The 17,004-nt window shown below is 34.7% G+C and overlaps 2 protein-coding genes across 2 annotated transcripts in view; both read left to right on the forward strand.

Moving 5' to 3' along the window:
• The first annotated feature begins 4,401 nt into the window (after positions 1–4,401).
• Positions 4,402–17,004, forward strand: part of LOC127120448 (subtilisin-like protease SBT1.7) — a 71,561-nt gene continuing 58,958 nt past the window's right edge. The window contains exon 1 of the mRNA XM_051050876.1: positions 4,402–4,601. The gene's annotated coding sequence lies outside the window, so the exon portion shown is untranslated. The remainder of the gene's footprint in view (positions 4,602–17,004) is intronic.
• LOC127120449 (subtilisin-like protease SBT1.7) lies at positions 4,595–7,033 on the forward strand. Its single transcript, XM_051050877.1, has one exon. It carries the CDS (start codon positions 4,666–4,668, stop codon positions 6,958–6,960), a length of 2,295 nt encoding a protein of 764 aa, XP_050906834.1. The 5' UTR covers positions 4,595–4,665; the 3' UTR covers positions 6,961–7,033.

A 17,004-nucleotide genomic window follows, 5' to 3' on the forward strand; every position in this document is an offset into this window, starting at 1 on the left:
ACTTGGACTTTTGCACGCTCGATTACCCCTCTGACGAAATGCAGCCTCACATCGATGTGTTTGGTTCGCTTATGATAGGATGAATTTTTTGACAGTTGTATATCACTTTGACTATCACATTTAACAGTGATAACTCGACCTTAAAGTTTAATATCCTTAGCAATACCTTCCAGTCACAATGCTTCTTTCATAGCTTTAGTGAGGGCGATATATTCCGCTTCAGTGATTGATAACGCAACAACCTTCTGAAGTGTTTCGTTCCAACTGATTGTTGTGACAAACATAGTGAACACATATCCAACTGCTCAACCCGAATTTTGTCTTCACTCATCTTGAATGAATATAGAGCTTGCTTCAAGTAGAGGCAATTGACCAACTATTTGGTCATGTAAAAACTTTCAAGTTTCACCCATAACTTCGACGTTGCCGTCTCCTTCGAAACTTGTCGAAGAACCTTATCACCAAGCCTCAATAAGTGGCGTTGTGGGCTTTCTCTATCATAGTTGTTTTTTCTTTGTTCATTAACGCAACATCCATGGCTTCGACTCCCTTCAACGCTTATAAAAAAACCTGTTGAACCAGTAAAACTTTCATCTTCAAGCGCCTTAGACCGAAATCGTTCACTCCGGTGAACTTTTCAATCTCATACTTTGTTGATGACATCTTCTCCACGCTCATTGCACTAGTTTATTTTGAAAACTATACTGGAATAACAAAGTATAATAGATTTCTTGATCAGCAAGAAACTCACAAGGGTAGAAAAAAGGGAAGCAAGAACAACACAACAAGTTGTTTATAAACTGTTATTCTTTACTTTCTCTTTGAAAAAAGATTACAAGTATTATAGAATAGCAAATAATCTCTCTCACTCTAATTAGGATTTTCTTTATGCAATGATGAGAGACTAATATGCTATTTATAAGAAAACTAACACACTAAACTAATGGACTTTTACACACAGATCTATTACACAAGTTAACTTAGAGAACAAGTTAACTTAAACAATTGGACATGACAAACAGACTCAATTCGATATGCTAACAATTCTAGCATATTTCAACTACATCATGTGAACAGAATTCAACGACATGCTAATGATCCTGTTGAATTGTCGAACAAAGAAGCTACCCTTCAACCATGCTAGAGTTTGATCCAATGTCTCACAATAATATTATTGCATAAATAAAAAGTTGCAATTATTTAATATAAAACTTAAAACTTTTTTTTTAAATGAATGACTTTTTTTTTCAATTTCTCCTTATTCTACTGCTATTTTTCTTCGGAATCTATTTCAAATTCCAATGCATTTTATCACCACTTTATAAAGTAAGGTTCTTTAGTACATTTCTCTCACAATCCTATCTGAATAAATACAAACAAATCTATTTAACATGGAGAAATTTATGAAACCTTAGTTGTATGAACAATTTATTTACAACAGCTCATATTTTCCTTATTCTTGACAACTTTCTTTGACATCATCATCTTCCTTTGTTGGCATAAGTAAAAGATTACAGATATTTAATATGGAACTTAATACTTTTTCTTAAATGAATGACATATATTTTTTTAAAATTTCTCTTCATTCCTTCCGTGAAGGCAATGTCGTGACGGACAAACTTACTAAATTAGGATTTTCTCATTCGGATTTTATTTGGGTTTATTCTCTTCTCAATTTTTGTTTGAAAATTTTCAATCATGATAGATTGAGCCTCCCCAATTTTAGACTCATTCCGCTTAATGGGTTTGATTTTTTTTTCATTCTTATATCTTTTTCTTATTTTATCGATGATTCTTATAAAAATAAATATGAATCCTCTTAAATTTAAAAGTGCTCAATATATTGTTAGAATCCATTTGAATTAAAAAACATTAAAACACGTGTTTTAGAGAATGGATTTCTAACACTTTAACACATTCTTATAAAATTTATAACATTATAAAATGTTTTAAAAAATATGCTTTAAAGGTTGTTTTATAAACATCTTTGTAAAGTTTAAACCTTCAAAAAGTAATATATTTATTTATTTATTTTAAAAATTATTACTCTATAAATATAAATAACTTATTTATAACAAGTCACGTCAATTTATTAATAATTTGTTTACAATATCTCACATCCATTTAATTCAATTGACACGTATTAATTGAGCTATCACATTCACCATAATGTTTTTATTTATAATGTTGATATAATTTAAAATATTCTATTTTAAAAATATTAAAAGATAATAACTCTTTTCTTAATGAATACAAAAGTATTTATTTTTGTTTCAATAACTTCAATATTATAAATTTTAAAAAAAACTTTAATAATACAAGTTAAAAAAACTTCAATAATTGTTGTGAAAGCGATATCTGAATAACAATATAATCAGTTTCATGATCGGTAAGAAATCTACAAGGATAGAAAAAAAGGAAAGTAATAAGAACACAACAAGTTGGTTATAAACTGTTATTCTTTACTTTCTATTTGAAACAATATTACAAGTATTACAGAATAACAAATAACCTCTCTAACCTTAATTATGATTTGCGTTATGCAATGATGATGACTAGTAAGCATTTATAAGAAAATTAACACACTAAACTAATAGGTTTTTACAAACAGGTTCATTACACAAGCTAACTTAGAGAACGAGTTAACTTAAACAATTGAGCATAACAAACAAGCCCAATTCGACAATGCTAACAATCCTAACATACTTCGACTATAACATGTGAACATACTTCAACGACATGCTAATGATCCTATCAGATTGTTGAACCAATAAACTACCATTCGACCATACTAGAGTTCGATCCAATATCTCACAAATCTCCACATTGGAACAAACTCTATAACATTAATGGAACAAACTAGCTTTCTTCATGTAACTTTATCAACTATATATCGTGAAAAAACTTATAACTTGGTAATGTCTTGGTGATCATATCAGCAACATTGTGATCTATCAAAACCTTCAGCACTTGGACTTCTCCACACTCGATTATCCCTCTGACGAAATGCAGCCTCACACCGATGTGCTTGGTTCGCTCATGATAGGCTGAATTCTTTGACAGATGTATAACACTTTGACTATCACATTTAACAATGAGAACTCGATCTTGAAGTTTTAGCTCCTTAGCAAAACCTTCAAGCCACAATGCTTCTTTTACAGCTTCAGTGAGGATGATATATTTCGCTTCATTGGTTGATAAAGCAACAACCTTCTGAAGTGTTTCTTTCTAACTAATTGTTGTGCCAAACATAGTGAACACATATCCAACTGCTCGGTCATAATTTTGTCTTCACTCATCTTGAATGAATACAAAGCTTACTTCAAGTAGAGGTGTTTAACCAACGGTTTGGTCATGTATAAACTTTCGAGTTTCACCCATAACCCCGACGTCGTCGTCTCTTTCGAAACTTGTCGAAAAGCCTTATCACCAAGCCTCAATAAGATGTCGTTGTAGGCTTTATTTATAATAGTTGTTTTTTCTTTGTCTGTTAACGCAACGTCCATGACTTCGGCTCCCTTCAACGCTTCTAAACAACCCTGTTGAACCAGCAGGGCTTTCGTCTTCAAGCGTCTTAGATCGAAATTGTTCACTCCAGTGAACTTTTCAATCTCATACTTTGTTGACGGCATCTTCTCCACGCTCACCGCACCAATTTATTGTGAAAACGATATTGGAATAACAAAGTATAATCGATTTCTTGATCGGCAAGAAACCCAAAAGGGTAAAAAAAAGAGAAGTAAGAACAACGTAACAAGTTGTTTATAAACTGTTATTCTTTACTTTCTCTTTGAAACAAGATTACAAGTATTACAGAATAGAAAATAACTTATCTCACCCTAATTAGGATTTGCGTTATGTAATGATAAGAGACTAGCATGCTATTTATAAGAAACTAACACACTAAACTAATGGGTTTTTACACATATGTCCATTACACAAGTTAACTTAGAGAGCAAACTAACTTAAACAATTGGATATAACAAACAAGCTCAAATCAAAATGCTAACAATTCTAGCATACTTCAACTACATTATATAAACAAATTTCGACGACATGCTAATGATCCTATCGAATTAAGAAACTACCCTTCGACCATACTAGAGTTATATCAATTGTCTCACAATAATATTATTGCATAAGTAATAAATTACAATTATTTAATATAAAACTTAAAACTTTTTCTTAAATGAATGATTTTTTTTTTCAATTTCTCTTTATTCTACTGCTATTTTTCTTCAGAATTGATTTCAAATTCCAATGCATGTTGTCACCACTTTATAAAGTAAGGTTCTTTAGTACGTTTCTCTCACAATCCTTATCTGAATAAATACAAACAAAACTATTTAACATGGAGAAATTTATAAAACCTTAGTTGTATGAACAATTTATTTACAACAGCTCATATTTTCCATATTCTTGACAACTTTCTTTGACATCATCAACTTCCTTTGTTGGCATAAGTCAAAAATTACAGTTACTTAATATGGAACTTAATACTTTTTCTTAAATGAATGACATACTTTTTTGAAATTTCTCCTCATTCTAGTGCTTTCAGCATTGATTTCAAATTCCAATGCATGTTCTGACCACTTTATAAGGTAAGGTTTCTACTACATTTCTCTCACAATCTCATCTCGATACATACAAACAAAGCTATCTAACATGGAAAATTTTATGAAACTCTTTGCTGTAAGTCTTTTTGTGATTCTGAGTGTGCGTGATGTATCTTTGGCAAGAACAGAGAATAGTGAGAATAAGAAGATTACTTACATTGTTCATGTTGCCAAATCCGTAATGCCAACAAGCTTCCACCACCATTCAATATGGTACAAATCAATTGTGAAGTCGATATCCCAGTCAGCTGAAGTGCTTTACACCTATGATAAAGCAATCAATGGATTCTCAACAAGTTTGACAGTTGAAGAACATAAGTTACTAAAGAGCCAACCAGGGATTCTAAAGGTGACACCAGATCAAAAGTACAAACTCCACACAACTCGAACACCAGAGTTTCTCGGGCTCGATAAAATCGCTAGTTTGTTCCCCACGACAAACAAAAGTAGTGATGTAATTGTGGGAGTCCTTGACACAGGTGTATGGCCTGAAAGCAAGAGCTTCGACGATACTGGATACGGGCCAATCCCGCGCAATTGGAAAGGAATATGTGAAACAGGTACAGATTTTACAACATCTAATTGTAATAAGAAATTGATTGGTGCCAGATTCTTTTTAAAGGGTTTGGAGGCATCTATGGGTTCAATTGATGAAACCACCCAGTCTAGATCGCCTCGAGACGATGCAGGCCATGGAACCCACACCGCGAGCACAGCTGCAGGATCTGCGGTGGAAAACGCAAGTCTTTTTGGCTATGCCAATGGGACTGCACGCGGGATGGCAATTGGCGCCAGAGTTGCTATGTATAAGGTTTGTTGGAAAGATTTATGCACCAGTTCGGATATATTGGCTGCAATAGATCAGGCCATTGCTGACAATGTCGATATTATTTCAATGTCGCTTGGAGGTCCAACACGTGATTATGTTAAGGATAATATGGCAATCGGAGCCTTTGCAGCAATGGAACATGGCATTCTAGTCTCATGCTCAGCAGGAAACTCTGGTCCTACTCCTTCCCGTGTCACTAACGTAGCACCCTGGATTACCAATGTGGGAGCTGGAACACTCGATCGAGATTTCCCTGCATACGTCAGTCTTGGAAATGGAAAAAATTATTCAGGCGAGTCCCTTTATAAAGGCAACTATTTGCCCGATACTCCTGTGCCGTTCATATATGCAGGAAATGCAAGCAAAGATGACGAAGAAACTGCTGGGAGATGCCTTCCAGATAGCTTGGCTCCGGAAAAAGTTGCAGGAAAGCTTGTGTTGTGTGATGGAGGATATTTATCTAGGGTAGCCAAAGGAAATACAGTGAAATCTGCTGGTGGTTTGGGCATGGTGTTAGCCAACACGGAGACAGATGGAGAAATACCTCGAGCAGATGCCCATATTTTGCCAGCAACTGCCGTTGGCTACACAGATGGTGAAGCTATCAAGAAATACTTGTTTTCTGATCCAAAACCGACGGGTACAATTGTGTTTCAGGGAACAAGGCTAAACGTTGAGCCATCTCCTGTTGTTGCAGATTTCAGCTCACGAGGCCCCAATTCAATAACCTCTCAAATACTGAAACCTGATTTTATTGCTCCTGGTGTTAACATCCTAGCAGCTTATTCAAAAAATGCTAGTCTCACAAGCTGGGACGCTGATCCTAGACGCGAAGATTTCAACATTCTATCAGGCACATCCATGTCATGCCCACACGTAAGTGGACTAGCAGCACTAATCAAGTCCATTCATCCAGATTGGAGCCCAGCCGTCATTCGATCCGCGTTGATGACAACCGCTTACACAACTTACAAAAACAATCAAACGTTATTAGACAGTGTAACCAACAAGCCAGCAACTCCATTTGATTTTGGTGCTGGACATGTCGACCCCGTTTCCGCCTTAAATCCCGGACTTGTCTACGATTTAACAGTGGATGACTATTTGAGCTTCCTCTGTGCATTAAACTACTCAGCTGTGAATATCGAAATTGTGGCGAGGAGAAACTACACATGCGATCCAAAGAAACAATACAGTGTAACAAATCTTAATTATCCTTCATTCGGTGTGGTCTTTGAGGGTGGCAATAATGAGATTAAACACAGTCGGACTCTTACCAATGTGGGTGAGGCAGGAACATACAAGGTATCAGTTAAGTCAGATGTTCCATCCGTCAAAATCTCAGTTGAACCAGAAGTGTTGAGTTTTGAGAAAAATGAGAAAAAATCATACATAGTTACATTTACTACATCACCTTCGAAACAAAACATTGCTCAAAGCTTTGGAAGTTTGGAATGGTTTGATGGAAAAACGGTTGTTAGAAGTCCTATAGCGTTTAGTTGGAAATTAAAGTAAAAACTTGATGTTTTAATTTATGATTTTATAATAATATAAAAGCATTATTATGTTTTTATACATTTGAAATTTATTACTTTTGTGTTATCATGTATGAATATACACTTTAGTTCTTCTTCTTGTTTGTTATTTTCTTAACCAATCAAATTATATTGCTGGTTAATATCTAAAACATTTTAAACTTTAAGGAACAATAATAATTCACTTCACCCTTTTAACTTGTTTAAAATCTTCAAATACTTGCAATTTTTATTGAAAAAATACAATTTTAATTTATTAATTAAAAAACATTTTTACTTACAATTTATTGATTATAATAAATTTAAAAATCCCAAATTTCTTATCTTAAAACCTTAATCTCAAATTTTACAAATCCTTCAATGCTATCAAGTTTCTTACTTTTTTATTTTATTTTATATTTCAAATCAATAATTAAATGAAAAAATCGATTTAATTAGGCCCAAATGCAAAAGAAATTTATTTTAATTACGGAAAGAGGGACGGAGGAGGCTAATACTCGTCCTGCACCTACCACCATCTTATCCCAGCTTATTAAATTTGTTTTATTACTCTTATTTTTAAATAATTTTATTATCCATTTATCATTCTTAATCTTAAGAAACTACGGAAAAAAAAATATATTTAATAGCGATTAAAAGCGTTATTAAAGCCTAGGTCAATTAAGCGTTATCCGATGTTAAAACTTTAATAGCTTTCCTCTTCAAAGAGCTATTAAATGTTTAAACTTTAATAGAACTCCTTTTAAAAGTGCTATCATAGTTGTTTGGTAGGAGGGCACATGTTTGTGTATTGGATTTAATAGCACCTTTATAAAAAGCGCCATTATAGACCCTATTTTTAATAGCATTTTTTTAAATAAAATGCTCTCTCAAAACACTATGTTTAAAGGCTTTTTTTAGCTTACAAAAACAACACATTCATTTTTTTCATAAAATGTATACAACAAAGACCAGTTAAATGACCAAAATTTTTAATCACGGGTTGATAGCATGGTAAGACATACCAGAATGTACTCACATTTATTTATTTAACCATTTAAATTGAAAGCATGCATTCATAATACTAGAAAGAAGAGAACATGTATTTGAGAAACACATGTGAAAGAATGATATGATTATAAAGAATTAAAGTTAGTTGGACTACCTGAAAATACCAATTCTAGAAAGCAATAGATGAGACAACCTACTATTATATTAGTTGATAATGTTGAAAATGTATTAAGTATGAGTAGTGTGAGTAATAGTCTCATATTGATTGAAAATATAGAAACTTGAGTATTTATAAGTGAGAGAACTCACTCACCTATCATTTTAAGGTTTTAGGTGAATATGTGGTGTGTCTCTCACAAATGTATTGTTCTAAAAAGAAGTCTCACAATGTTCAATGCTCCCTAGTGAAAAAACCCCAACAAATGATATCAGAGCCTGGTTCGAGAAAGTGACTTACTTGTATCGAAAGTCAACGGCGACAGGGTGGTGAATAAGAAACGTTTCGTTGAAGAGTGTCAACGACGCTAGTGTGGTGAATAAGAAATGTTCTGTGCGGTATAATAGTCCGACATTGGTTGAGAATATGGATACTTTAGCATTTATAAGTGAGAGAACCCACTCACCTATCACCTTAAGGATTTAGGTGAATATGTGGTGTGTGTCTCAAATGCTATCAGAGTCTGGTTCGAGAAATCGACCGACTTACTTGTATCGAAAGTCAACGACACCAGTGTGGTGAATAAGAAATGTTTCGTTGAAGAGTGTCAACAACGCCAGTGTGGTGAATAAGAAATATTCCGTGCGGTATAAGAGTTTGTGGAAGTAAGAAGAACTTTCACTTGAGGGGGAACATTGTGGACACACACACTTGAGAATGAGTGTTGAGAATGTATCAAGTGTGAGTAGTGTGGATAATAGTCCCACATTGATTGAAAATATAGATACTTGAGAGAATCCATTCACCTATCACCTTAAGGTTTTAGGTGAATATATGGTGTGTCTCTCATAAAGGTGTTTCTCTAAAAAGAAGAAGTCCCACAATGTTTAATGCTCGCTGGTGAAGAACTCCTCCAACAGATAATAGTTATCTTAATATGCTGCATATGCCAAAAGAAAATGGCATATACTAGCTAATATTATAATAATTCAAACAATATGAATTAAAAATGGATAATATACATCTATTTTGTTCTCGAGTAATCAAACGCAAGATGTATACCTTGTTTAAGTCGATTATCTGTCTTCCATCCAAAAACATGACAACCAATCAAAGTTTCTTTTTTCACCACCAGACGAGCAAAATTTTTCAATCAAACCATTTATGCCTTAGCGCGATCAACTTTTATTAATTAAAATCTATCAACATACAATTTTTTGCTACCCGGAACTACGTAGCTTTGAATTCTCCATCGCACTTGGGGATACATAGGAGCAAAATTCAACGTCTTGTCAAACACCCAAATAAAAAAATTATTTTTCCCCTATTCCTTTTTTTTGTAAATATATCGTGATAATTAGGAGAATTTTAACACCTTAGGCTAACACTTGCACTCGCAAAACTAATTATAGGTAACCGTTCTTTACAATGGATGTCATAGGATGCTAATATCCTCCCCACGCATAATCGACTCCCTAACTCAAATTTGGTTGAGATGGCCATATTTTTGTTCTTTTAGGGTTTTATCGATGTTTTCCCTTTAAAAATAAACTCCGATGACGACTTCATTATCATTCAAGCGTTCACACGCTCAAGTATTTTTTATGCTGTAACAGCTGGCGACTTCACTAGGAAAGCTTACTAGAGAGTCAAACCTATTTTAAATTAGTTATGCGAATATTGTAGGCCTTGTTTATGCTTTCTTCTAGTGTATTTATATTTTTTTATGTTCTTTGTTCATTTATTTGTTTTCATTGATCATATCTTGTTTGTATATTTCTGTATTTTGATTGCTCTATGGGTTTGGGTGGCATGTGCTTTCACACATACACACACACACACACACACACACACACACACACACACACACACACACACACACACACACACACACACACACACACACACACACACACACACATTTTTGAGTGAGGCTCTATATCCGTGTCTAAGAAACCTAAGTTTAAGTACGGTGGTTGGTAGTATCGACCCACAATATTTACATCTTGCTTGGTCGACATGATGACCCCATCTAGAGTAGATCCTTTTGTGGGTATTGTCCTATAATGGCTAGCCCGTTACTATGACAAAATTCTGAATAGGGTCCTTAACTCTAGGTACCATGTCTAGAACTGTTTTTTGAGTACGGTGGTTGCATAATGTTGGGCTTCAGATGTACATCTCGCTTAGTTGACACGAAGACCCCGCCTAGAAGAGATTCTTTTTGCGAATGTTATCGTATAATTGCTAGCTTGTTACTATGGAAAAATTATGAATGGGTTCGTGACTCTAGATACCCTATCAAAACCCTAGAGTAATCCCTTGTAAGCTCATGGTTTATAGATCATTTAGAACCTTGCCCATCATAAACAACCCTAATATAAGTTGTGTAAAACTCGATCATACATACCTATATAACCTCCAAAACACATACATGACATTACAATACATCCACTCTCATAAACAAAAAATTCATGCATCATCATGCATTCACATTCAACGACATGCATGCACATTTTTTCTGCAAAAAAAGAAACTCATTCCACCTTTTGTCCATAACAAGCAAGCTGATTCTCCGGAACCCGTACGAAACATGAGACAACTCCCGGAGAATCATGGAAGAGATAGAGCAAGGTCAGGAAACAGTTAGAAGAGATGTTGATCAAATGAAAGGCAAGATGGACCAGATTCATGAAGCCTTGCAAGCCATGGTAAGAAGGGGAGACAATCCTCAGCAGACTGTGGCTATAGAAACCGTTACTCTGTCACACCCACCTGGCTTCACCCTAGACCAACAACAAGACCATAGGGAAATCATTTTATTCCCCATATACGATCTCCCTTTTGGTTATACTCTGCCATAAGCTAGTGGTTTGTCTCATCCTTAGCCCGCGAAAATATTAGTGCCTAACGTGAACGAGGTCCCCACTATTCAGGAAAGCTCCAACGTCCATGTTGAACACCCTTCACCTCAAGGCGCTGTAGAGGATCCCCGATTCGCATATCATATGTCGATTCCCCAAGACACATACCCGGTGGCAAATACAGAAAATCCTCAAGGTTGGCAACAACCTAAGTGGAATGAGGATAAAGATCCCAAGGGAAAGTATCATGTCCTAGAAGAAAGGATAAGGGCTATCGAGGAGCATGACGTGTATGGACTCAAAGCTTTCGATATGTGCTTGGTCCCAGACATGGCCATCCCTCATAAGTTTAAAATGCCTGGATTTGAAAAATATAAGGGTCTTAGCTGCCTAAGAAACCACTTGGAGATGTTTTGCCAAATTTTTTTTACCTTATATGCCCGCAACAATAAGTTCTTGATTCACTACTTTCAAGACAATTTGAGTGGGGCATCATTAAACTGGTATATGCACTTAGAAAGGATCTGGATTCGGTCGTGGAAGGACCTGTATGACGCCTTCTTAAAACAATACGAATATAACATGGATATGGAGCCCGATCGCATGCAATATAACATGGATATGGAGCCCGATCGCATGCAATTGCAAAGTCTAGTCTAGAAAAGCAATGAAACCTTTAAGGAATACATGCAGTGGTGGAGAGAGTTGAAATACCTGTTAGAACCATTACTCAGAGAGAGAGAGAGAGAGAGAGAGATAGAGAGAGAGAGAGAGAGAGAGAGAGAGAGAGAGAGAGAGCTAGTTGGTATGTTCACGGACACACTACATCGCCCTTATTATGAGAAGATGATAAGAAGTGTATCCCCGGGATTCTCAAGCTTGGTGGTAGTTGGGGAACGAATAGAAAGTGGTCTAAAAAATGGGAAGATTTAAGGCGTTTCAGGTAGCCAAAGTGGTACATAAAAATTTCAACAACTTCTAAAATAAGAAGGAAAATGAGACCAATGCAATCATGGCAAGCGTGGGAAGTTCTTAGTGCACTGAGAAAAGCTTATCATCCCCTACACTTCTAGCAACCTCTACCTCTGGTGACGTATTATCCATATCCATATGTGGCAGCTATAAAACTAGATCAATATCCACAACAAATGTTTCCCGTACCTCAACCTCAACAACTCTTACAGAACCAGGATTAGAATCAAGCTCAATTCGGACATCAGGTTAATCAAAAATAAGAAATACCCATTTTGACCCGATATCTATAACCTAAAATCAATTGTTGCCACACTTAGTCTAAAATGCATAGTTGGTTCCAAAACCACTTAGACAATTAGTGTCTCCAGTTCTAAAATGGTACAATGCAAATGTTAAATATGAGTGACATGCTAGAACTATGGTGCATTTTACCAAAGGCTGCAAGAGTTTCAAAGATAAAGTATAAGAGCCAATTTACACCAAGTGTTTAACCTTTAAAGGAGAAGGCCCGGATGTGAAGAGTAACCCCTTACTCGGATGAGCGTGAAGGTTTAAAGAAGTGTCTCCAAAAGCTAGTGAATCAAGCATCAAAACTTAGCTTTTAAGATGATGATCATTTGGCTATTTTATCCTTTTCATTTGAAATTTCCTTGCTTGTTAAGTACTAACTTAGTTTCAAATTTGTTATTCTTTGAATTATAAGATTAATGAATTGATCGTGCATCTTTTGAATTAATCCTTTTGCGTTCACTCTTTTTTATATTTCTTCTTTCCTTTTTCTCACAAAATAATATCAATGTTGCTTCACCTTTTCCTTTATCAAAGTTTCGTTTTAACTAAGATTAGATGGAGAATGATGTAAAGAAAAAAATCAAAAATTGTTGAAGTGTGCTTTCTATGATAACCCATATCTTCTTAAATGCTCCATTTTTCGTTAGTTGAGACACTTTGAGTTCTTATATGCTCTATTCTTTGTCATTTTGGATAAATAGAGTAATTAGTGAACTCAAATGAGCTTAATTTTTGCTCAGTGTGATTGAAATTTACTAATTAATAAAAGAAATGACTTTTGGTAGCATCGGTAAATGGTCATTTATCCACTAAGGGATAAAATCCTATTAAGATGCTTTCCTCTCATTCTCTCTTATCCATCAATAACATAAATCTTGTAGTAAGAGAAAGAAAAGGAGAAATAAGAAGAGAAAGAGAAGATAAACATGAAAAGAGAAGCGAAGAATAAAGGAAAAGAGGAAAATCTTGGAAGTGGAGATCAAGAGCTTGGATCATCAAGAACTCACCTCCTTAGTTCATCATTTTAATGCTTTAAAGGTGGATTCCTTGTTAGAGATAGCCTTGGAGGGAAAAATCCATGAAAAGAGAATTTAGGATTTTGTGAAAACTTTTATATGTGTGGAATTTATGCTTATGCATGATCATCGTGTTGTTTTGCATGCCTATTTGTGTTAAGCCATGATACTTGGTGTTATTGGATGCAATATATTGATACATGATGATGTGTGTAGCTTATTTCCCTTCCTATTGCACTTTTGAACTGACCGAGTTATGCAATTCTCACTAGGCAAGAGAATTGCTCACTAGGTGAGCGTATCAGTTCAACGTTCAGAAGTTATCTGCTAAACTCGCTAGGCAAGGACATGTCTCATTATGTGAGACAGCGAAAATTTGGGAAATTATCATTATGTTTGTCTCGCTTGAGCCTCACCAGGAGCTCGCTAGGCGAGAACTCGCTTTGATGCCTCGCTAGGGCTCTCTAGACGAGATTATGAGACTTTGAGAAAATGATTATTTCCCTGTTTCCACCATAAAATGGGATTTGTATCTCTGATTGATACAAGTCGGATACATTGGAAAGCTAGTACAATGATCTACCTTTTTGTAAAGAGAAACGATGTGTGTATTCCAATTGTTATTGGATAATGGTAGTGAACTACTATGTGTGCTTCATGTATCATATTACGATGTGTATGTATTGAATGGCTAATGAATGAACCAAATTCCATGATGATGAGTGAGAGAAAACCTAGAGTTATAGCTAAGTGAATGGAATTAGTAAGATAACTTAGGTTATGGTAAATAACTTGGTTGTGATATTCAAATGTAAGAGGTGCCTCGGTGTGCATTCGTGAGCGAGTAGTTACTAGAGATGAGTCGTCCCATCTATAAGAATGCCAAAGGCATGGATATGGAACAATGTCATAGTTGTGAATCAATGAGCTTGTATGGAAACACATTGTGATATATTATGATTGTGACATAATCACATGGAAATTGTGTATAATCTCATGATGGTTGTGATATAATCACATGGTGATTGATGAGAATAATCACGTTCTGATTAATGAGACTAATTACGTATTTAGGAATAACCCTCATTCGTACTCATCCTGAATCCAAGACTTATATAAGGTAGTGATTGAGATAGTTAAATTATTGAGATGGATATTGTGACCTGTGACCATAGTCTGTGGATTTTGATCGGCTGAGGAGTTCCAGTTATACGAAGTCCATGACCCATATCCATGGTCCATGGATTTGGATCGACTAGGGGGAATAAATTTCTTATTGTGCGGAAAATCATGACCCGTGTCCATAGTAAGTGGATTTGGATCGGCTAGGGAGAAATCCAAGATGATAGAGATCTATGCCTCGTGTCTATAGTCCTGGACATAGGATCAGTCGGTCTATACTTTACATTTTCGAATAGTGATTCATCAAGTTATGTGAACTCACGTGTGTTTCCATACACATCATGAAATTCCTTGAATGCTTAAGCCCTTGTTATATTATGCGAGTGAAACACAAGTAACCTAAAGATGAAAGGCTTAAGTTAATAAAATGATAAGATTCCCTTTATAGCCGAGTGAACCCATAAAATAGGGGGACTCACTGAGATTATTATTGCACCACACTATTATTGTTGTTTTTCAAGTAGTTCTTTGCAAGTTAAAGGCAATGGCAAGATTTCTTGATGGTGTTTGGTGACTTGACTTTTTGGTCATGATCTTTCATTGTGTATTATGTGGACATTGTACATAGATCCTAGTTTTTTTAGGCACTCTTGTATATCATGTGTCATATTATGTATATTATTCATTTTGGACATGTATATATAACAATGTCGATATGATCTTATGTTGTATTAGTATCAGTTACACTATGTATAATGTATTTTATAAATGTAGATCATATGTGGGTGTTAGGATGTCTAATAAATATTAGTTGATGATGTAAGGATCTTTTCACTTCCCAAACACTAAGGAGTTAAGAAAGTTTAATCCCTAGTTAACTCATTTGCGCCTGAAAGTTAGTTTTCTTTCTTTATTAAAAACCCTTAATTTTGACTAGAGGTGGGGTAGTTTTTTTTTTCAATTAGTTCAACTATGTATTCAAAATTCAAGAGAATCATTCCATCTATTCACTCCAAACACCTTCTAATAAGAGGTTAAACCCTTCTTCTTTCTCATACACATCATATACTGTCGAAGAAGTCGTAAAAATCTAAAAGTTTATAGTGGTTGTCTCTCACTAACCATTAACATGTTTTTCATGACCCTTTCAACAAAATCAAACCAAAAGAATAATTTATTCTTAAAAAAAAGAACAAAAAAAAAAGAGATGAAAAAAAATTTCAAAAAAATAAATTAAAAAAGGTCACCAAAATCCTTAACAAACAAGATTAGGTGACCATCATATCAAAAAATAAAACAAAAATAGGTGACTGTCATCTCAAAAAATTATATCTCATTAGTTCTTAAGCCATTATATCTTCACATTTACCGCTTCAAAATTCTCTTGAAAATTGAATGCGTGTATTGAATTGATTGAATATAGGAATGGAGATAACTATAAGGATAAATAGGGGATTAAAATGAATTTTGAGCCTTATAATCCTTTCATTCAAAAACCGTGAACCAAGTCATGTTACAACCATTAAAAGACCTAATTGAAGCAAAGTTTACTTAAAGCATACTAAATCAAAATTGTGTTAAACTAACTAAAAAGATACTTTCTAGCCATATCATGCTCTCGCATTTTCACATTTTTACACTTCGAATATCTAAATCAACATTGTGTTTTGATATTGATCCGTTCACTCTACATCACAACATTGTCTCAATGACAACTTTTCAAAACTTGTATGGACATTGCATTAGAATTACCATCTTGAAGGAACAATTTTCTTGCAAGTCATCATTTAGAATCAAGGAAATTATGACAATGTACAATCAATTATGGAACTTGATTATTCATAAGTGGTCACATCAGGGGAAAACTTCTTCATGTCTCGGTTAATCAGGGGCGAAACGGTTGGATGAGAATATGGATACAACAAGGTGTAGAAGGGGGATTAAATAAACCCTTATTCCCTTAAGATAATTTGCAAAACTTTTTAGGTCCCACAAACGAAATCAGAGAATTTAAGAAACGTGGAAGCAAAACACAAAAATATGAGAGCTTGGAAGCATCTCAATGAATCAAGCCACATGAAATGGTACATGAGGTTAGCATGGGATTGATTGTTTCTATTGAAAGTTACTTACAAGACAATCAAAGATGCTTTAGACAAAGCGTTTAAAAACATGTTACATAGATGTTCTTAACAAATCATAATTGGCTTCATGATGATTTCATAAGATTGATACACTATAGACCTAATCTTATACATTAAATCGCTATATGAACGGTCTAACCTATATGGCATACAATCAATGCAATCATGTAATGATGCAACAACAAATATGAATGAGTGCATGCAAAATAAAAGAGACAAGGGAAAGGAAAAAGATACACATAGATTATAATGCTTCACCATTCAGTCTTGCTTTGCCTACTGCACTCTTCAATGGATGATGCCATCAGAATATAATCACAGTCTTCAACTATTTTGATAAAATTAATTACAGCGTTTTGATTACAAAGAACTATCACACGATAATTCCCTCTATTGATCTAGACACTAAACTGCTAACAAAAATAAGATCCCTCAAGATTATGATCCAATAACCTCGTTATCCAC

This window comes from Lathyrus oleraceus, chromosome 2 (genome assembly GCF_024323335.1).
Source record: "Lathyrus oleraceus cultivar Zhongwan6 chromosome 2, CAAS_Psat_ZW6_1.0, whole genome shotgun sequence".
Lineage (NCBI taxonomy): Eukaryota > Viridiplantae > Streptophyta > Magnoliopsida > Fabales > Fabaceae > Lathyrus > Lathyrus oleraceus.